The sequence below is a fragment of the Pelodiscus sinensis genome, chromosome 1, assembly GCF_052426305.1.
Source record: "Pelodiscus sinensis isolate ZL-2025 chromosome 1, ASM5242630v1, whole genome shotgun sequence".
Lineage (NCBI taxonomy): Eukaryota > Metazoa > Chordata > Testudines > Trionychidae > Pelodiscus > Pelodiscus sinensis.
The window spans coordinates 347573889-347596186 of NC_143052.1; the positions used below are offsets into that span (position 1 = coordinate 347573889).

Genomic DNA, 22298 nt, shown 5'->3' on the forward strand with positions numbered 1-22298 from the left:
AGCCGTGGGGACAGAGCCCAGAGGGGGCAGGGGCAGGGGAGGAGGGTGGGAGCAAGCAAGGCATAAAGTGAGGCTGGAGGAAGGGAAGAGGGGACAAGGGAGAAAGAACGGCGTGAGGAGCCCTTTCCCCTGCTCCCTGGCAGGAGACAGCCGCTGTGGATACAGACCTCGGCGTTCTTGTACAGGAAAACCTTGTCTCCAGACACCACCACGTACAGCTTGTTCTTAAAGCCCCGCAGCTCCAGGAGGCCGCACTTGTCCACCGTGTCCAGGATGCCATTGGCCGGCTGGAAGAGGGATATCCGGTTCAAGCCCCTGAACTTCTGCTCATCCACCATCTGCTGGAAGGTCCTCATCCACTCGTTACGGTCCGCTGTGGGGCAAACAGGGCCCGGGGTCAGCTCGGAGCCTTACACCCGGCCAGAGGAGGGACTCCAAAGCTGGGGCGTACGATGGACAGAGCCCCCCCCCCCCCCCCGGGACACTTGTGGGAGGCATAAAGGGTGGCAGGAGTGTGGGTTTACAGCTTGGGCCTTTGCTCTGCAGAGCAGCAAGGGCTGGTCGTGGGCAGAGGCGGCTTCCTCAACCCACCAGGCAGGAGAGCATCTCCAGAGCCCCTCTGCTCAGGGATGGGAGTGTTATTAATGGGCACCCAGGAAGGAGCTGCCCCCCGGGCGGGGGATTCAGTCCCTGCCCCTGAAGCTCATAGCTGGTTGGAAAGATGGACCGGACAGCGAGTGACTTGCTGGAAGCAGACGGAGCCAAAGCTCAGCTAAAGGAAGGTGAAGGGGTGGGGATAGCCTGGTGTTGTCCTCTTGGTAGGATTAGCAGGCGGAAGAGGGATTACTGCCAGGGCTGGGGGAGGGAGCCAGAGGGGAATAACCAGCAGCAATGGGAAGAGGAATATCAGCTGGCTCCAGGGGAGTCTCTCCTGCCAGTGGGGTCCGTCAGGGTGTGGAATGGTTTCCCTAGAGGCTGGGAACACCAGCCTGAGCAAGATACAGGAGCAGAGAGCACCCGCACCAGACATCCCCAAGGCAGGGAGGGAGAAATAGGAGCAGCAGCTTCCCCTCTCTCTGCTTCCTTCTCCCGCCCACCCAGCTGCCAGCCCCAGGAGCAACACTCCCCGCCCTCACCATCGCTCTCAGCCCGGAAGGCGAAGGTCCTGTGGTTGGTGATCACCTCGAATTTCTGGTCCCCAATGCTGGCCACGCGGGAGATTGAGGACACCGGAATGAAGCGCTTGGAGTAAGTGTCCTGCAGCAGAGAGGGACACAGGTCACACCCCCACACCCAGAGGGGAATCGACCCCATGGAAAAACCCATGCGCCCTAGCCCTCACGGTCATGACTTGTCAACTACCAGCCCCATACCACAGAGGGGCTGCTGCATTCTGTTCACCACAGTCCCTCTGGCAATTTCTGCTGGACAGCATCTCCTCACCCACGTCCCAGCGTGCTGTTAAACTGTTATTGCCTCCACCCCAGAGGTGGCTGCATTTCACATCAACTTTGATGGTATTTGGAACCTTCAATGAGTGTAGGCCAATGAGAAGGCCTCGACTGTGCCAATCCTGGACTGACTAGGAGACAAGTACACCACTGATGGAGGTGCACATCACCCTGGTTCTGAAGGGGTCTCCCTTCCACATACCAGCCAGGCTGAAGCCTGCTTAGCTTCTGAGACCTCACACATGGCCCAGCATGGAGTGCAAGTTATTATGACTCTGGACTCGTTGCAGAGGGGGACTTGAACCAGAAGAAAAGGTCCCCATCCCTCAGACACTGGGGGCAGGTCCAACCCAAACATCGCACCTCCACCCCAACCGGGGTGGCAGATACCAAAGCCAAACTATCTAGATTAGGGATCTCCACAGCCCTGCAACTGCAGTATCCAAGCACCACACAACCTGTCAAGCATTTCTCCTCCACACAGCAGGGCGGGGCTGGTATTCCCATTGGACAGATGGTGAAACTGAGGCCCAGAGAGGCTAAGTGACTGGCCCGAGGTCACACAGAAAGTCTGCAGCAAAACAGGGCACTGACCCTCCCCCCAGGTCTCTCAAGAGCCAGGCTAACGCCCAACCCACCGGCCTAGCCTTTCCCTTCCCCGCTCACCTTTTCACTGTCAAAGTATCGGAGGTAGTCGGCGTCAAGCTTCACCCAGCGCTTCTGGTAGATGTAGGAACTGTAACGGGATGGGAAAGGCTGGTTAGCTGTGGCGAGCTAGCAGTGCCAGAGGGGAATGCAGAGGCTCCTGCTGCTCCCTTAGCCGGCCAAGCCCAAAGAGGTAAGAGAACAGATGCTTTATAAACAGGCCCTGGGGTGGTTTTTCTTATGAGCTCATCTGCTCCAAAGCACTTAGAGCGTAACCCAAGGGCTAGACCAGAGATGGACAAAAGGGCCTCCAATTAGGGGCGGGGGAGCATGCAAAACTTCCTCCCGCCCTGTGAAGCGCCACGTACTGCTCGCAGGGCGGGAGGAGACGTCACACGCTCCCCCGCCCCCAAGCCCCGATTGGCCTGGGAGTGGGAGGAGCGTGTGAAGTTTCCATCGACCTCCCCCCGGCCCTGCAAGGAGCGCACGGTACTTCAAAGTGCCAATCAGCGGGCTGGGGGGCGGGGCAGTGTGTGAAGCCTCTTCCTGCCCTGCCAGGGGCATGGGTGCCTAGTGTGAAGGGAGAGTTAGAAGGGGGGGCAAAGAACCACTGTCTTAGGGTATGTCTACACTACCCTCCTAATTCGAACTAGGAGGGTAATGTAGGCATACCGCACTTGCAAATGAAGCCCGGGATTTGAATTTCCCGGGCTTCATTTGCATAAACCGGGCGCCGCCATTTTTAAATCCCGGCTAGTTCGAACCCCGTGCCGCGCGGCTACACGCGGCACGGAGTAGCTAGTTCGGATTAGGCTTCTAATCCGAACTAGCTGTACTCCTCGTGGAATGAGTTCGAACTAGTGGGGTAGTGTAGACATACCCTTATACTGTTATGGTCTAGGGGTGGAGAAGCGCAGAAGCATTCTGGCCACGCCCCTTCCAGATTAGGCACCGCCCCTTCCGGCCCTGCCCAGGGGCCGGCCAAAAATTATTGCCCACCCCTGGGCTAGACGGATACAGTCCCATGGATACACATTTTACAGACACGCAGACATCGGCTTTTGCTGCTTTATATTATATAGCCCGGCTCCAGGGACATGCTCCATGAGATTCAGGGCCAACTTTCCCTGTGGACACTGTATGCGGTGGGCTTTCTTGCACCTTCCTCTTGGCACCCTCTGAAACAGGAGGCTGCCTAGACAGGCCAGCCTCTATCAACACAGCAGCTGCTGGGATCCCACCGGCAGTAAAATATTTACCTCACTGGGTCTGATCTCATGATAATTATGGAAATAAGTAACTCCCAGTGCCTCTGCATTGGCCACATTAATCATTAATATGGGAACTCACAGACACACACGTACACACCACACACTTCCTCCTCTGCAGGAAAAATCCAGTCTCAAAACACACACCCCAGGCTAGTTACTAGGGCCTGGTCTACACTAAACCAATTGTATCAGCTTAACTGTGCTGCTCAGGGCTGTGAAAAATCCACACCCATGAGTTCAGCTGCCCTCAGTCCGTATGTTGACAGCCTTGGGTGGATGGAAAAATTCTTCTGTCACCTAGCTACTGCCTTCGGGGAGGTGGATTAACTGTGCCAAGGGAAGAACCCTTCCCGACTGTGGCTCAGCAGCTGCAGCATTTCAAGCACAGAGAAGCCCTCAGCCAAGCAACAGAAAGCCTGCCATTGTCCGGTGCCTGCAGTCCTAGGTCAGCAAGGCACTTCATCCTGTATGGTCCCTTAGAACAGCGGCTCTCAGCCTTCCTGGACTCCTGTGCCCCTTCCAGGAGTCTGATTTGCCTTATGCACCCCAAGTGTCTCCGCGCTTTAAAACTACTTGTTGACCACATCAGACATCAAAACACAAGTGTCAGAGCAGACTGTAACTGAGCAATTGCTGACTCTCTCATTTTTGCCATACACATGAAATAAATCAAGGGGAATACAAATATTGTTCTTACATTTCAGTGTATAGCCTATGACAGGCATATAAACAAGTCATTGTATGAAAGTTTAGCTGGTACTAGTGACATCACTAGTGCTTTTGATATAGCCTATTGTAGCACGAAGCAAATCGCTAGATGAGTCGGTGTGTCCTCTTGGAAGACCTCTGAGCAGCCCCAGGTGGAGCATATTCCTGGTTGAGAACCACTGCCTTACAATGCATGTTAACGCCTTACTTCCACCCTGACGTGATTCGCCTGATACACAAAGGCTATGTCTACACTACGTGCTTCTTGCGCAAGAAGCCTTTTGTGCAAGAGTTTTTGCGCAAGAGCATGTCCACACCTCAAAGCACATGGCAAAAGCCATGGGCTTTTGTTCAAGAGAGCATCCACACTGCATGGACACTCTGGCCATCAGCGCTTTCTTGCGCAATTCACAGAATGGCCATCAGAGCACCTGTGCTTTTCCCCATAGAGGTTTCTTGTGCAAGAAACTCCTCTGAAGCATCCACACTTGTCATTTTGCACAAGAACTCTTGTGCAAAAGGGAGTTATGCCTCGTAAAAGGAGGTTTACCTACGGTGGAGAAAGCCCTTTGTTCTGCCATTTTATTCTTGATTTCCTTGTACAAAAGCACATTTGAGGTGTGGTCGCTCCACAGGTTTTTGCACAAAAACCTTGCAGTGTAGACATAGCCAAACAGCTTCTTTCTTATATACACCTCTCCGTCTGTAACTTCCACTCCAATTCATCTGATGAAGTGGGTTTTAGCCAGGGAAGCTTATGCCCTAATAAATCTGTTAGTCTCTAAGGCAACGTCTACACTACCAGGTTATTTCAAAATAATCACTCCCGAAATAGCTATTTCAAAATAAGCTTATTCCTCTTCACAAGCAGGAGTTGTTATTTCGAAGTGACAGGCTTGGTTGTGTGGACGCTCGCCTTGTTATTTCAAAATAACTCCCCAGCACAGAGATGCCCTCTGGTGCCACAGGACTCCTCGTTTTTCCGTATGCTCAGCTGCCTATCCCAGCTTGATTCTTGCTGTGACACCCCCAGTTCCCCTCCCGCCCCTGAAGAGCTCTGTATGGCTCAAAAGCTTGTCCATCGCACCGAGAAGCTGCTCCAATAAAAGATATTACCTCACCCTCCTAGTCTTGCTAATATCCTGGGACCAACACAGCTACACTCACCCTCCCTCTCTGCTGCTGAATCCTCCAAGGCCATGAGTACGCTGCCACTTATATCGGCCAAACTTACGTCGCTCATCCCACACTCCAGAGCGGCGCCTGTGGCCGTCGGAGTTCTGTGTGTGGCCCAGGAGACATTTTGTTTACCGTTGTCCACATGCAGGGTGGCCAGATGCTGCTGGTTTCCCTCTGTGTCGTTTTTTCCCTACCAGGATTACTAAAGTGACACACACGTAAAGCGAGGGGGGTGTTGATCGCACACAACATGGTGGGAGACATGTGCTCCCTCTGCAGCCAATCACAGCGCTGCTACAGTTCAATCAGCACCCCGCAAATTCCAATACGCAAGCGCAGTCAGCAAAACTCCTCCATCCCAGAAGACTCTCTTGGTTAGGACAATCTTGCAGCCACTGGGCCACTCACGCGGCCCACTCACTAGCCCAGGTTGCCCCTCACGGCTCCAGAGCCACATAAGCTTTGCCAGCATAAGCCCCCGTGTGCACAGCCCTATGTCGAAGCGACCACCGATCACTGCACTGCTTTTATGATGTTGACAGGGCAGCTCTCTCCCGGCGGCATGAGCAATCTCACTGCTGTGAGCCCGCTAGTGTAGCCATGGCCTAATTCAGGCGCATGGGCCTTTAAGAGCAGCGCAGTGACCAGATGATAGAAGCAGCGTGATTTCCCGGCTTCCCATTAACATGCAAAGCAGCCCAGGAGGGCTGCTGGGGAACCAGGAGGAAGTGCAACCCGCCAGCCCTTTGCAAAAGCTCAGCAGAGTTCACTGGTGGTTTGAACAGCAGGAATGAAACCAAAGCCCTCAACGGCGTGAGGAAGACACGGAATCACTGCCGCCCGGGGCATCGGCTCTGCCCAAACTTGTCAGGAGTCTCAGGGCTGCAGCTAGTTTGTCTCTGGGCACAGGCTGCAGCCGCGCTCCGCATGAACGCTGCACGGTAGCAGGCACACACAGCAAACTGCACACCCTGCACCTTGAGGAAGGGCCTCACACCTCAAGATAGAGCATGGCATGGTGGGACCAGCGTTCCCTGGAAGCTGGGTGCTTGGGCGGTCCACTTGAAGAGATTCAAATGCCACCCCGCTGATTAGCCGAGTGCCCACAGCTGGTAGCATGCGGTTCTATTCGGTGGTGCACATCCGCACATGCCTTGGTGCACAGAACAACAATTATTCCACACCTGGATGGGAAATGTTAGCGGGAACATTGGCTGGGACCCATAGTGCCCGTGTACTGCTGCCCCTTGGTGAGCCAGACAAGGGCAGCGGGGTGTTGTAACACTCCAGGCTGCTTTGGGCTGATAGCACCCATGCCTGAGATGATCAATAGGGCTAGCGGGAGGTCATGAGGTGACTGCGGGAGTGCAGGGATGAACGGATGCTGGACATCAATAGCTAAATAGGAAGATTTCTCCCCATCAGCCCATGTTGGTGATGGACACTGGAAATGAGGGGTGACTGCAGGCTGGGAGGGGGGCACTTTCCTCTCTAGGCATGGAGGGGCCCAGGTGGGGGGACCCAGCTCACACCAACATCGCCGATCCCCGAGTCAGTCTGCCAGGGGGCAAGTGCTACTCACCCTTGGGGAGGGTTCTTGTCCAGCCACCCGGCTTTGATGATGGGGGAGAGCTGGGCGGGGGCATCCAACCCCTCCCTGCTGCCGCTGTGCATGCTGAAGCTGCCGAGGGACGCCATGTGGCTGGACTGCAAGGTGCTCAAGCCATAGTCGTTCCAGCTGCTGCTGTCGCTGAGGCCGGGGCAAAGAGGGACACAGGATTAGGAAAGGTTCCTGATCAGAAGGGCTGGATCCTGCTGGTCAAAGGGCTTCCCAGCTTTGACTTGCCCCCCACCCTCCGCTCTCTGGATTCGCCTTCTCTCTGCACCAGGATCAGCCAGAGGAGAAACCTCCTTGCTCCCAGCGGGCAGGGCTGGCTACAGAGGAGCGCTCCGCTCCCTCCCGCCTCATCTGCAATGCAAAAAAGCCTGTTCGTCAGGCACAGACTTTGCCCGCATTCCTTGTCTTTGGGATAATGTGTGACCTGGAGCCAAGGGCCTGCTTGAAAGCAGCAGTGCTGGCTGGGGGCAGGGAGAGGACTTTGTGTGCCCTTGGGGGAGTGGGCACAGGGCTTGTGCCCTGCCCAGCACCGCAGGGAGCCCGATCCCAACAGGGGCCTCTGTAGGCCCCCAGGGCCAGGCCTGGGAGGCGAGGCAGGACAAGAGAACATCACGCCACAGGCAGCACCCGATCCTGCTCGCCGGGTTCCCAGAGCCACTCCGCTCCTCTCAGGGGGGTGGCTCCGGATTTACACTGGCATCACCAACCAAGGCTCTGCCGGCCGACGCTAGATCTCCTGGGGCCAGCATGTGTAGCGCTCAGCACCGCCTCGCTTCCGAGGCTGCCGGAAGCCACCTGGCGGGTCCCCTCGCTGGCTCCGTGATTCACCATAGCAGGGGCCGCAGAGGAAGGAGAATGCCCCCGTGCTCGGGGAGGAGAAGGGGAGGGGAGGAGAGACGGTCCCTACTTGGCCGAGGGCTGGTCGTAATAGTCTTCAATCAGCTCGTCCTCGCTGAACAGGCTGTTGACTCGCTCGGAGCGCGAGCGCCCCCTCCGGCTCCCGGCATTGTCCTGAGGAGACAGAGACAGGGCGGGTCTCGCAGGAGCAGCCTTTCGGTTCCTAGTTCCCCGCTGGCAGCAGGGCAGGCTGGCATGGCCGGGATGGAGCAGTTCCGCACTCCTGCACGCTCTGCCCATGTCGCAGCTCGTGCAGAAGGAGGGGAGCTCACGTTTGCACCTCGCCCGCTCGGGTACCCACAGAAGCAATGCTCCTGCAGCACTGGCGAGGGATGTCATTGTGTAGATGACGACATGATTAACGGAGAAGCCTGGGCTTGTCGGTTAATCCTGTCGATTACACACATTCCTCCCCCCCCCTTGCTGCCTCTGCACAAGAGGCAGCAAAGAGGAGGGGAGCAGGAGCCAGTGCCTGTGAGGGGCTAGATTAAAAGCCAGCTTCAAACAAGCACCAGATCTGCCTGCCCCTCCACCCCAGTGCTGCTGCCTCGGACAGAATGAGCAACGCAGGGCTGGGGGCTCACAAGCTGCCGGCCCCGCCCCCGGGAACTATCGAATAGTCGTGTAACCACATGAAATCTTTGCGCTTCCATAACTGCTCAATTACACGACATCTAACATCTCTAGCCCTGGCTGGCCTGCGTAACTACGCCGGGTTTCCCCAGACAGGCTCATACTCCCACACCAAACCCTGTGCTACCACTGCATCGCTGCCATGGGTGTTCGGTCTGACTAGAGCAGGGTTTCCCAACCTATGGGTCGCCATGACATTTCAAAAGGGTCACCAGGTGTCTCTGCCCTGCCTCCTCCCCCTGTTTTTGAATTGCCTTGGGTCACCAAGTCTTCCTGAATGGTCAAAATGGATCCCCACCTGGAAAAGGTTGGGAACCGCTGGGCTAGAGTAACGTGAGCACAACACATCCATACACCATGTGTCAGCAAAGAGAAACTAACCCGCTCTGGGAAACGGCCTGAGGTCTGTGATGGGCAAGGTTGAGTCCTCGGGGGGGGGGGGGGGGACGACTAGCCAGCCCAAAGGGGGGCAGGGAGGAGAAAGGGCCATTGTGAGCACTGGCTTCACCCCACCACAGTGCACCCACATGCACGCACCCCTCCCAGCCAGCTCCTCAGAACGTGACGTGGGGAATGTCTGAGGCACGGCGAGGTCCACGCAGGGAGAGAGGGCACAGGCCACGAGTCACTCCAGGAGTACTTGGGTTTGCTTCCTTCATGGGCATGAATTTGGTGCTAAAGAAAAGCCAGGCCGGGTGGAGGCAGAGGATATACAAGCTTTTCCCACCAGCTCTGCTGACCTGCAGCCCCTTTGCTACGCGGCTCCTGGGTCCTCACCCAGCTCTGCCAATACTCACCCATCCCGCCTTGCAGCACCCCCTGCTATTCCGACGCTGGGCCGCTGTCTGACAGGGAAGGACTGCTGTGCTAGACTGTGATTACAGGCAGTGACAGGTCTAGCTAGAGACCAAGCTCATGGCACATGTTTCCTGAATCCAAACCCCCAGAGAGGACTGTCCTTGAGGGCCCTGTGCCAACCTCCTAGCTCTCTTCTGCCCCTCCCCATGCCTCTCAGCATGCACGGCCCTCACAGGATAAGGAAGTGCAGCCAGAGGCAATCAAATTGCTAAATAGGCTTTTGGTGAGAAGTTCTGCATTTTCCTGCTGGCACAGGAAAGGAGGAGTGTGTGCACACACACATAGACAAGCTATGCACAAATGCCCACGACTTACACCCCACACCACAAACTCACACTCTCTATGCCTGAGGTGGTGAATCGGGGATACATTTATCCAGCAGGCACCAAGGTGTTGATCCACAGAGGTATTTAGACTCCTCCTCCTGTCAAGGGTTCTGGGAGCCTGGCACCACTGTTCCCTGTCAGCTGTGCGGTTGTGCAGCCACACCAGAGGGATTCAAATGCCGCCCCACTGACTGGCGGAGCGCCCAGCTAGGTTTTTTGTTTCTACTGGTGATGCACATTTGCACATGCCTTGGTGCATATCAAATTTTATTCTGCACATAGAAGGAAAAGATTAGAGGGAACATCGCCTGACACCCCTCAGCGCTGCTTCTGATTTGCAGCTCAAGAGCACAGGGGGCTGGCATTAGAACAGACAGCATTAGAGCAGACAGCACTGTATCAAATGGAGCCACGGCCTCATGCTCTCCAGGGTCGCCCCCGAGCACAGCATTTCTGTTCTCATGTCCCAGCAGCACCCCCGGTGGGGGAAGCCTTCACGGCCCTGTCTTGACAGAAGTGCAGTCGTGTGATCAGGCAAGCTTAGGCCTGGATAAAGTCTGGTGCCATGTGTGCATGCAGGCAAGGCCTGGAGCAAGCGGGTGAAAACATGATGCCCTGTGCTTAAGGGAGCTGGGCAGAGCGTGACCGCAATGAACTAGATGAGAACATTCTGAAAGATAAGCAGAAGCACAAGGCGCAACCTGGCAGTCCTAAAACCGTTAGCCACAAAGAGGTCCACAATTTACAGCAGCCGCGCATCGTAAGAAGAAATAGTGATGGGTAAGCTGATCAGTAGTGTAGTTTAAAGAATAAAAACATAACCTAGTTCTAAACAGTGAATGGTGAATCATAGTCATGGGCGACCAAGTCAAGCCTAGGATAAATATAGGTGTAGAAAAGATAATCAATGGGTTGACCAACAGTCCTGCTCGTTGTAACTAGAAGTCAAAGACCCTGCACACTGGTCACAGCCGTGCACGGCGTCCCAAAGCGTAGGAGTCAAAGGGACCACGAATCTCCTGCCTTGTACTGTAAGGTGGCATGCAGATAAAGTGAAAGGGAACGAGGCTTAAATACTGTATTATAATAAATCTTGTATCCATTGCTTTTGCATTGTTTTGTATTGCACTAGTTGCTTTCAAAAGTTATGGTATCGAAGGCTTAAACTGAGTAGTAATTGTTGTCAAGGCTTATAAAACTTAAAGGACTATATTAACTGTTTCAAGGCTTGCAATAAATAAGGAAGTGTTTAAGACTCTCTGGAGTGTCTAAGACTCTCTGGAGTGTGCTGGTTTCCCTCAGATCCAAAATAAATTGAACCACACGACATCTAGTTACTGGCATTTGTGCCATAGGCAAAATTGGGGTTGCAAAGTTCTGCCTTCCTCATATCCCCCTATAATTTCAATTAGCTGTCGCATTCTTCTTCGCTTCCTGCCCTACAGCGTTCAGCAGTGTAGCTATATGCTGTTAACAGCTGCTGTGTTCCACACCAGAGCTGACTGCATTTCAGTGGTGTGACCGAATCCTAGACTCTGTCCCTTTGGAATGAGCTTGTGCAAAGATAACGAGACCCTCTGATGGTTCCACCCCACCCCTGCTTTCCATACAATGTTGGGGCTACTTTCTTTCATTTTGTGTTTTAAAACTGAAGGCAACACAGACACACAGACAGACAGACTGACCCACTGAGAAAACCACATCATGAACCAACCTTATCATTCATTTCTCCTACTGGAGCTTCCAGTTCTTCCTCCCACAGGGGTTCCTCATAGTCAGAATTGTCTGTGAAGAGATACAAAGAGAGGCTGAGACACATTCATTCAAAGGGGGTTCAGGGAGCAGGCACCCCGAGATCACTGTTCTCCCCCCATGCTTCACGATACCTGCTCCCGCACCCTACCAGCCAGCACCACTGCTCTAGCAAGAGGCAACATTATCCAGAGTCGGACACTGGAACAGGATTCAGGTGGTTTGGGCTCCGCTGCTTTCTCTGCTACCGACGCTCTGCGTGACCTTGCCCATGACACTTCCCCTCTCCATACCTCAATTTCCCCATCTGAAAAATGAGGCTAATTTTATCCAGCACTCCAAAACCCTGCCATGAATGACACTAGAGCTGGGAAAAGGCTTTCCGTGAGCAGTTCACGCTACACAACAGCTGTCAGCCAGCACTCTGTGCTTCCCTGTCCGGCTGTGTCTTGCGCGCATCCCCTTACAATTCCCAGAGTGCACAGGGGGCTTTACACATCACAGGATTGCAGAAATGTTGGGCAGGATGGGACCTTGAGAGGTTATTTCCAGCCCCCTGCTAGACCAGCCCTGAGAGGGGTGTATCCAGCCTGGTCTGAAAGCCCCCAATGATTAGGATTCCACAGCCTCCCAACTGCACAGCTTAATTCCTTGCAGAGTTAGAAAGTTTTTCCTGATATCTGACCTAAATCTCCCTGGCTACAAATTACACCCATTACTTCTTGTCCTACCGTCAGTGGACACGGAGAACACCTGACGACTGTTCTCGGGTGGTGTCTCCATTTTCTTTTCTCCAGACTAAACATGCCTGGTTTTTTAAAGCTTTCCTCACTGGTCAGGTGTTCTAAAGCTTTGCTCATTTTTGTTGCTCTCCTTTGGACTCTCTCCAATTTCCCAATCTGTTGGGGTATGTAAAAATTAATAGGGGCCCGGGATAGCTATACACTGATGGCTAAAGAGTTCAGTCACAGTAGGCATTGCTCTTGAACATGTTTTTTCTCTTTGTTTCTACAGTCTGGAAGACAGACAAAGTGTCTGGCCAAAACAGGTATTATCCTTCCTGCTGTATAAACATTCTCTTTCTCTTCGTTTCTGTAGCCTAGAAAAATAGATAAGTATGCAATTGCTCTTTTTCATTGTATCTTTTACTTACCTTCAGTGGTGTTGTATAAGATTTTTTTTTTCAGGATTACATCTCTTGTAATCTGTCACCTATTGATTTGGAAAGTTTGTGGTGTAGAAAAGTGTTGATTTAATTAGAAATTCTGAAAATATTAATTAGGGGCGGGTATAATTGTATTCATTATCTGCTTATTAATATCCATTTCATGGGAGTAAACGTTACTAAATAAAGTTTTAGGAAAAGTAGTGATAGACGTGTGAATTAAAAGACGAAAACAGATAAAAGGGTGTAATGGGTGCCAAACTGTTGCCACTCAGACGTAGTGTTGAATGTCCGAGGTAAACATGCGTGGGCAATAAAGCAGTCCCGTTTACCCTATCCGCTCCTGGGACACCTGTTTCTTCCGTAACACCATCCTTCCTAAAAGTGTAACATCCAGAACTGGACTCTGTTTCTCCAGCTGGGGCCTGACCACGCTGAGGGGAGCCGGACCACGACTCCCTGTGTCTTATGTACAACAGTGCAGTTAATACACCATTTAAATCCCTCTTCTAAGAACCTGAAATCAGTGGGTGTTTTGTCCGAGGACTGTAGGTCTGGAGCCTAAACGAGACAGAGCACCGTTCAGGAGTGACAGCCAGCTGTGAGGGAAGCAAAGTTATGGAAGGATGAGCCCATGCGAAAGGGTAGTGGTACAAGCTGCTGGCTCCTTTTTCTCTCCAAACACGTTAAGTGTCTGAGTGATTTTGAAGGGAGTTTTTTCTTTGGCAACATGCTGAGGTAGTGTTTGACGGAGGGCCAAAGATAGGGTTGGCGCGGCTGGGAAAAATCACAAGTGGCTATTGCTCTTGTGTGCTAGAACTAGTTGTCCAGTGCAATGAATTAAAGGCTCTGTTCAGAAACAGGAGGGAGGTAAGAGCCAGGGGACAAAAACAAAATGAGCTGTTTATTTCACCTTCAGAAAGAACAAGATCTGATGGGGAAATGTGTCTCGGGTGGAAACTAGAGGCATGCAGGTAAGTGTAACAGTCGGTAGGTTTCCAGTATAAGGTGGTGGAAATGTGTCCATCATGTAACTGTACTGTAGTGTCAAGGAAGCGGATCTCTTGTGTGGCCTGGTCCAGGCTAAGGCTGATGGTGGGGTGGAAGTTGTTGAAATCCCTGTGGAATTCAAGGTTCTCCTTCCCATGGGTCCATGAGATGAAAATATCATCAATGTAGCATAAGCAAAGGAAAGGTGCTAGCAGGTGAGAGCTGAGGAAACGTTGTTCAAGGTCAGCCATAAAGCTGCTGGCAGATTGTGGGGCCATGTAGGTACCCATGGCTGTACCACTGACTTGAAGGTATAAATTGTATCCAGAAGTAGTTGTGGGTAAGGACAGTCACAGAGCTCTGTAACCAGGTGTGCAGTGTTGGTGTAAAGAGCTACATCCATGGTGGCCAGGATGGTGTTTTCAAGAAGATGACTGATGCTCAGTAGTTTCATCAGGAAGTTGGTGGTGTCTCAAAGGCAGCTAGGAGTGCTGGTAGCACAGGGTCTGAGGAGAGGGTCAATATAACCAGATAATCCTGCGGTGAGTGTGCCAATGCTTGAGATGATGGATCGTCCAGGATTTCCAGGTTTGTGGATCTTGGGTAACAGATAGAAAACTCCTGGTCGGGGATTGGGGCGTGTTTGTGTAGATTTGGTCCTGAGTTGTAGCAGGAAGTTTCATAAGCAGATGGTTTCGATTTTTTTTTTTAAATAAGATTCTTTAGTGGGATAAGAGGAGAGAAGCCTGTAGAATCTGGTGTTGGCGAGATGTCTGGAAGCCTCCTGTTCATAATCTGTTCTGTTCATGATGACTACAGCGCCAGGATCTATATAGAGCAGGGGTAGCCAACTAGTTAGAGACTAAGAGCCAAAATAGCTGTGGATAGAGTGCAAAGAGCCACATAATATATATTTATTTCTATATATCTATGTATCTATATATAGATATATAATGAACAAAATATAGTGATAAAAATAACAACATTACAGGACATTTCAGACAAGAGCCTTTCCTCAGCTGTGTTAAGTGCTGGGTTGACAAAAGTTATTTCAAATTTTTGTTCCAGAAGATGCTTAAAATATAACATTCATTCCAAAGGGTTCCAAAGTTCCACGGCTGGGTGGAATTGAGAGAATGACAAAATAAATTTGTTGAGATCTTCGTGAGAGCAAGTTGCAACTCCAAAAATGTCCTCAACATACCTCAGGAAGAGACTGAGTTTGTCGCCAGAAAACTGTTGAAAAGACCTCTTCTCTACAAATCCCACAAATAGACAGGCATAAGAAGGTCCCATTTTAGTGCCCATACTAACACCTCTTACTTGAGAGTAGAAATTTGAATTAAAAGGAAAGCAATTTAATGCAAGCACAAGCGCAGCCAGTCTTAAAATAATGTCAGTAGATGGGTTCTTAGATCAGTGAGGAAAGACAAACCACAATGTTATTTCTTAGCTTGCATGTTACAGTTTTTGACTCAGCGGGACTTTTGGCAATCCTTGTTTTCAACAATCCTCATCAAAATTGGGCTTGGATTCGGCTGAGGCCACTCGAAGTAATTCCCTCACGGGAGTGTCAGTTATAATAGATCAATGCTTCGATTTCACTTGCTACAATGTAGAAAAAACTGACTCACAAAGGTACATTGATCCAAACATTGACAGTAGTCTGAGTGCAGTCCGTTTACTATAGGGGTATTTTTCCATCAGTACAGTTTTCCAGAACTCAAGTGTGCTTTCCTTTGGAAAAGACTTCAATCTATCATCCTCGGACAATTCAATTATCTCAATCTGTGAAGTTGCTTCATCTGTGACTAATGGGGCTTTCCAACGATCAGCCTCTGCAGTGAAAGGGTCGACCAGAAATGTAATCTGTGGCCTTTTCAATTGTAGATTATAGAATCTTTCCATGAAACTATCATGAAGTTTTTCGGCCAAGGTTGCATACTGTGCTGTGCTTTTTTTCAAGGCTTCCGCTGCTTGTTGACCCGCATTTCACAACAAAGGAAAATGTGTTAATTCCCGCCTTTGAAGTTGTGCTTTGAACAGCCTGAGGTTGTTGACAAATGCAAATACACTTAGCACCAGGTCGGGCAGCACCTTTAATTTCCCTTGTAGGTCCAGGTTGAGTCTGTCCAGATGATGCAGCGTGTCCATCAGAAATGCCAAATCTAAAACTCCAACAAGGGTCTGACAGCTCAGGATATTCCTTATGTCTCTTCCATGAACAGTTTCACAGTGTCTTAAAGTTCAAAAAAATGAATCAGCACTTTGCCTTTCAAAAGCCACCTTACAGTACAGTGCAGGGGCAGGTCTTCTGGAAGACCTTGGTTGAGCTCAGCAATAAGATTCTTGAATTGTCTGTGGCTAAGAGTATGTATGCGAATAGAATTGACAATTTCATTATGTAGTCTAAATTCAGACACCAGTTGCTCCTGATGGATGATGCAGTGAAATGTTCAGAACTCAGGGAACCTGTTGTCAGCTCTACATAGCCCCACAAATCCATTCACAGAGCCAATTATAGACGGTGCCCCATCCGTTGCTATTGCTGCAAGTTTCAGTAAAGTCAGATTTGTTTTTGCAAACACTTCCATCAGTGCTTTCACATCAATGCCATGGGTTCTGTCTTTTAATGGTATGATATCCATGAGTTCTTCATTGATTACACAATCTTCTGACGCAGTTTGTACAAATATTGCCAATTGAGATTTGTCCTGTACATCACAAGACTCATCCAGTGCAATACTGAGGTACTCACATTTCCATTGACTACTCGACTAGTCGATAAGCATTTCCACATTCCTCCTTTGAAATGTACAAGAGCCACTGCTGGGGCTCTTGTACATTTCAAAGGAGGAATGCGGAACTCCGTGAGCAGCCGGGGGCCAGCAGGAAGTCCCACTGACTCTGGGCTGCACGCAGGAATGCCTGCTTTGAAATGTACAAGAGTTCCCAGCAGGGGATCTTGTGCATTTCAAAGCCATGGAGCCCGGGGTCAGTGGGGGACTCTCAGTCCCCCACTGACCCAGGCTCCATGCTATGCTGCATGCTGATAGAGGCAGCAAGGGGGGGGAAATCAACTAGTTGACTGACTATCCGATAAGCCAGTCTTTCCCAATTTTATTTGGCCACGGAACCCCTAGAGTTGCCTTAAAAAAAAAAGGCCCCTGCAGCGTTTCGTTAAGCAAAACAAAACAAAAAAAAAGAAGCTCTCGCCATGGCTCTGTCTCTTTAACAGGGGGCGGGGGAATGCAGGCTCTTCGAGGAACCCTTGCTTTCGCTTTGCGGATCTGCAGGGTTCCCCAGAGCACCAATTGGGAAACACTGCGATAAGAATTTGCTTATCGGATAGTTGACTCAACATCCTCCAACATAAAACCCTCCAAAGCATTCTCAACAATCTACAACCTATCCTGGAAAATGACCCCTCACTCTGACAGGCCTTGAGGGTCAGGACAATCCTCACCAACAGACAGCCCCCGACACTCAAAGAAATTATTTCCGGTAACCGCGCAGCACACCTCCATCATACTCACCCAGGAACCCACCACTGCAATCAACCCCGATGCCAACTCTGTCTACACATCTACACAAGCGACATCATCATGGGACCTAACCACATAAACCACCACATCAGAGGCTCATACAACTGCACATCCTCTAACATGATCTATGCCATCAAGTGCCAGCAATGCCCCTCTGCCATGGATATTGGCCAAACCGGACAGTCTCTACGAGAAAGGGTTAATGGACACAAATCAAATCCTGGAAAAGGCAACACACAGAAACCTGTAGGGGAAGATTTTAACTTGCCTGGGCACTCACTAATGGATCTCAAAGTTTTGATATTATTTCAAGCCAATTTCAAAAACCAGCTTGAAAGGGAAGCTGTGGAGCTTTATTTCATTTACAAGTTTGATGCCTGCAGCAGAGGTTTAAACAAAGACCTTAACTGGATTACCTGCTCCATTCCACATCCTAATGACATAAAAAAAACAAACAAACACCAGGTACTTAAGAGCACTTAGTAACCATGCTATCGGCTTCATTTAGCATGGACATGCTAATCAACAATATTCCCCCCCCCATTTTTTTCCTTCTTTTTCCTTCTACCCACCCCCTTGTCTGCTATTTATTTGGAAACTAGACCCCTTAACTCCATGCATCTGAAGAAGTGGGCTGTGCCCATGAAAGCTCATGATCCCATCTACATGTTTAGTTAGTCTTTAAAGTGCTACCAGACTATTTGTTGTTTTTTTAAGTTTTTCCTTTACAGACTAACTTGGCTCCCCTTCTGAAGCTTTTGAGCCTACATTTTTGTTAATCTCTAAGGTGCTGCAAGACTTTGTTATTTTTCAAGTTTTTTCAGGAACCGGGGCATTAATCACCAGTGTTAAACTCTGCTATGTGGCCATAAGGATTCCACAGGCAGGCGTGGCTGCTTTCTGGCAAAGCTAACTACACAGGAGGTTCTTAATAAATCTGTCCCTTGGTAAGACAGCCTGGCCTTGTGTCTGCTGGTACCCCAGCCACTGATGGATGAGACTTTCTCCTGGGACCATGGGATAATAGAGGCTGGAAGACAGACCCCTGGTTTATTTTTTGAACATTCAAAGCAGGAGAAACACTATTTAGACTTGTGATAGAAATGTAGCCGTGTTAGTCTGGGGTAGTTGAAGCAAAATGCAGGACAATATAGCACTTTAAAGACTAACAAGATGGTTTATTAGATGATGAGCTTTCGTGGGCCAGACCCACTTCCTCAGATCAAGTAGTGGAAGAAAGTAGTCACAACCATATATACCAAAGGATAGAATTTAAAAAAATGAACAAATATGAAAAGGACAAATCACATTGCAGAACAGAAGGGGGATGCGGGGGGGGTGGGAAGGGGGAGGAAGGAAGGTAAGTGTCTGTGAATTGCTGATATTAAAGGTAGGGAGAGTGGGATGTATGTGAGTTAATGGTATTACAGGTGATAATTGGGGAAACTATCTTGGTAATGGGTGAGAAAGTTCAAAGACTTGTTAAGTCCCTGTTGGTAAGTGTCGAATTTTAACATGAATGACAGTTCAGAGGATTCCCTTTCAAGTGCAGATGTAAAAGGTCTTTGTAGCAGAATGCAGGTGGCTAAGTCATTTAGAGAGTGTCCTTTCTGGTTAAAGTGGCAAGAAACTGTTTTCTCTTTGTGATCTTGTCTGATATCTGTTTTGTGGGCATTAATCCTTTGGCGAAGTGTCTGAGATGTTTGTCCAATGTACATAGCAGACGGACACTTTCGGCACATGATAGCGTAGATTATATTTCTGGATGCGCAGGAATATGTGTTCTTGATCTTATAACTCACTTGGTTAGGTCCAATAATGGTATCAGCAGAATGAATATGTGGACAAAGCTGGCAACGGGGTTTGTTGCAAGGGAAGGTACCAGGGTTGGTATTAGTGTGGTATGTCCTGTGGTGGTTGGTAAGAATCATCTTGAGGTTAGGTGGTTGTCTATAGGAGACTATGGGTCTGTCTCCCAGAGCCTCTTTGAGTATGGTATCCTGTTCCAATATAGGCTGTAGTTTATTGATAATGTGTTGGACAGGTTTAAGTTGGGGGTTGTAGGTGATGACAAGTGGTGTTCTATTGTTGGTTTTCTTGGGTCTGTCTTGAAGTAGATGGTTTCTAGGTATTCGTCTGGCTCTTTCAATTTGCTTTTTTGTTTCTCTGGGTGGGTAGTTGAGATTTATAAATGCTTGGTAGAGATCCTGAAGCTTCTGGTCTCTGTCAGTGGGGTTAGAGCAGATGCGGTTGTATCGAAGGGCTTGGCTATAGACGATGGATCGTGTGGTGTGTTCTGGATGGGAGCTGGATGCATGTAGGTAACTGTATGAGTCAGTGGGTTTTCTGTAGAGAGTGGTGTCTAATTTTCCATTGTTGATTTGTACGGTGGTGTCCAGGAAGTGGATCTCTCGTGTAGAATGGTCCAGGCTGAGGTTGATGGTGGGGTGTAGGTTGTTGAAATCTCTGTGGAATATCTCCAGTGTTTCTTGGCCATGCGTCCAGATCATAAAGATGTCATCGATGTACCGTAGGTAGAGGAGGGGTGAAAGGGGACGGGAGTTGAGGAAACGTTGTTCTAGGTCAGCCATAAAGATGTTAGCATACTGTGGGGCCATGCGTGTACCCATGGCTGTGCCGCTGATCTGGAGGTATAAGTTGTTCTCAAACCGGAAATAATTGTGGGTGAGAACAAAGTTACATAGGTCTGCTATCAGGTTGGCAGTAGTGTCCTCTGGGATAGTGTTTCTAATTGCTTGTAATCCGTCTTCATGTGGGATGTTGGTATATAGAGCTTCTACATCCATGGTGGCAAGGATGGTATTATTGGGGAGGTTATCGATGTTTTGTAGTTTCCTTAGGAAGTCAGTAGTGTCTCGGAGATAGCTGGGGGTATTGGTTACGAAGGGTTTGAGAAGAGTGTCTACATAGCTGGATAGACCAGTAGTGAGCGTGCCAATACCAGAGATGATGGGACGTCCGGGGTGCCCAGGTTTATGGATCTTGGGAAGTAGATAGAACAATCCTGGTCGGGGGTCAGAAGGTGATTCTGTGAGGATTTGTTCCCGAGTAGCTGTGGGGAGGCTTTTAAGGAGACAGTGTAGTTTCTTTTGGTAGTCCAAGGTGGGATCAGAGGGGAGAGGTTTGTAAAATGTGGTGTTCGAGAGTTGTCTGGTTGCCTCCTGGTTATAGTCGGCCTTATTCATAATGACCACAGCACCCCCTTTGTCAGCTGGTTTGATTACAATGTCCAGGTTGTTTTTGAGACTCTGGATGGCATGGTGTTCAGCGCGGCTAAGATTGTGTGTCGCTTGTTGTCGTTTGCGAATAATGTCAGTCTGTGCGTTGTTGCGGAAGCTGTGTATATAGAAATCCAGATTGTAATTCCGACCGTCAGGGGGAGTCCATATAGAATTATTTTTCCTTTGGTGTTGGTAGGGGGGATCTGGTAGGTCAGATTGATGTTCAGTGGTGGTTTGGAAATATTCTCGGAGACGGAGGCGGCGAAAAAAAGCCTCAAGGTCACCACAAAATTGTATCCAGTTTGTGGGGGACGTGGGGCAGAAAGAGAGACCCCGGGACAAGACAGACTCTTCTGCTGGATTGAGTTTGTAGCTGGAGAGGTTAACAATATTATCCGGTGGGTTGAGGCAGTTGCTGTTGTAGCCAGTGGTATGGAGCAGGTTAGAAAATTTATTGTCTTTTCTTTGTTGTAGGGAATAGAAGTGTGTATAGTAGATTTCTTGTCTGGTGGAACAAAAGTCTTGCAAGGTGTCAGTCGGTGTGGATGTTTGTCTTGAGATGAGACGATCTAAGTTAGAAATGTCATTCTTGATGGTTTTCTGTTTCTTGTATAAAATACTTATCAGGTGGTTTCTTAATTTCTTGGATAGTGTGAGGCAGAGTCTTTCACTGTAGTCAGTGAAGTATGTTGATCTTAGTGGATTGTTCACTTTCAGTCCTTTGGGTACGATGTCCATTTTCTTGCACTTGGATAGAAAGATGATGTCTGTCTGTATCTGTGCGAGTTTCTTCATATGGTTGATGGATTTCCATTCCAAACGGCTAAATGTACATACCACACTAATACCAACCCTGGTACCTTCCCTTGCAACAAACCCCGTTGCCAGCTTTGTCCACATATTCATTCTGCTGATACCATTATTGGACCTAACCAAGTGAGTTATAAGATCAAGAACACATATTCCTGCGCATCCAGAAATATAATCTACGCTATCATGTGCCGAAAGTGTCCGTCTGCTATGTACATTGGACAAACATCTCAGACACTTCGCCAAAGGATTAATGCCCACAAAACAGATATCAGACAAGATCACAAAGAGAAAACAGTTTCTTGCCACTTTAACCAGAAAGGACACTCTCTAAATGACTTAGCCACCTGCATTCTGCTACAAAGACCTTTTACATCTGCACTTGAAAGGGAATCCTCTGAACTGTCATTCATGTTAAAATTCGACACTTACCAACAGGGACTTAACAAGTCTTTGAACTTTCTCACCCATTACCAAGATAGTTTCCCCAATTATCACCTGTAATACCATTAACTCACATACATCCCACTCTCCCTACCTTTAATATCAGCAATTCACAGACACTTACCTTCCTTCCTCCCCCTTCCCACCCCCCCCCGCATCCCCCTTCTGTTCTGCAATGTGATTTGTCCTTTTCATATTTGTTCATTTTTTTAAATTCTATCCTTTGGTATATATGGTTGTGACTACTTTCTTCCACTACTTGATCTGAGGAAGTGGGTCTGGCCCACGAAAGCTCATCATCTAATAAACCATCTTGTTAGTCTTTAAAGTGCTATATTGTCCTGCATTTTATTTAGACTTGAGCATTCAAACAAATGAGCTGTAAAGTCAAGGCCCGGACTGCCTGTGGCCCTGAAAGATCCCAGGGCTACTTTTGCACAAGCAGATGCACAGGTGCTAAATTCCAGTGTGCAACTGGTTTCAAACTACCACCACCCCGGCTTTGTGGTTCCATAGGAGGAACCCGCTCTTTATTACCCCCCTCAAGGTTGGATTGCTGCACAAGTCTGCCGACCTGAGCTAGCTCTGACAGGGTAGCTGCTGCGGCACGGCCCATGGCACAGGGTAGTCGCTCGGGTAAAACCCTGCTCAGAACCTTAGGTACATAGTCATGTCGCTAGCCTATGCTGAGAGGCTGATGCGTCCCACCCCAGAGGTGGCTGCATTCCAAGGCTTGGAGAATGATTCTGATAGAGGCAGACTGG

The 22298-nt window shown here is 49.6% G+C and overlaps 1 protein-coding gene across 9 annotated transcripts in view; it reads right to left on the reverse strand.

The window, feature by feature from the left end:
• The window catches only part of ARAP1 (ArfGAP with RhoGAP domain, ankyrin repeat and PH domain 1), a 213665-nt gene that overhangs the window by 55933 nt on the left and 135434 nt on the right, over positions 1 to 22298 (reverse strand). For all 9 annotated transcript variants that reach the window (XR_012900822.2, XR_016348579.1, XR_016348578.1 and 6 more), the window contains 6 exons: positions 11301 to 11371; positions 7780 to 7883; positions 6837 to 7004; positions 2118 to 2187; positions 1137 to 1257; positions 168 to 373 (listed from right to left, as the gene is read on the reverse strand). Coding sequence is in view for 2 of the 9 variants with exons in the window: in XM_089775809.1 (XP_089631935.1) it covers positions 168 to 373; positions 1137 to 1257; positions 2118 to 2187; positions 6837 to 7004; positions 7780 to 7883; positions 11301 to 11371 (740 nt within the window). In the remaining 7 variants the exon portion in view is untranslated. The remainder of the gene's footprint in view (positions 1 to 167; positions 374 to 1136; positions 1258 to 2117; positions 2188 to 6836; positions 7005 to 7779; positions 7884 to 11300; positions 11372 to 22298) is intronic.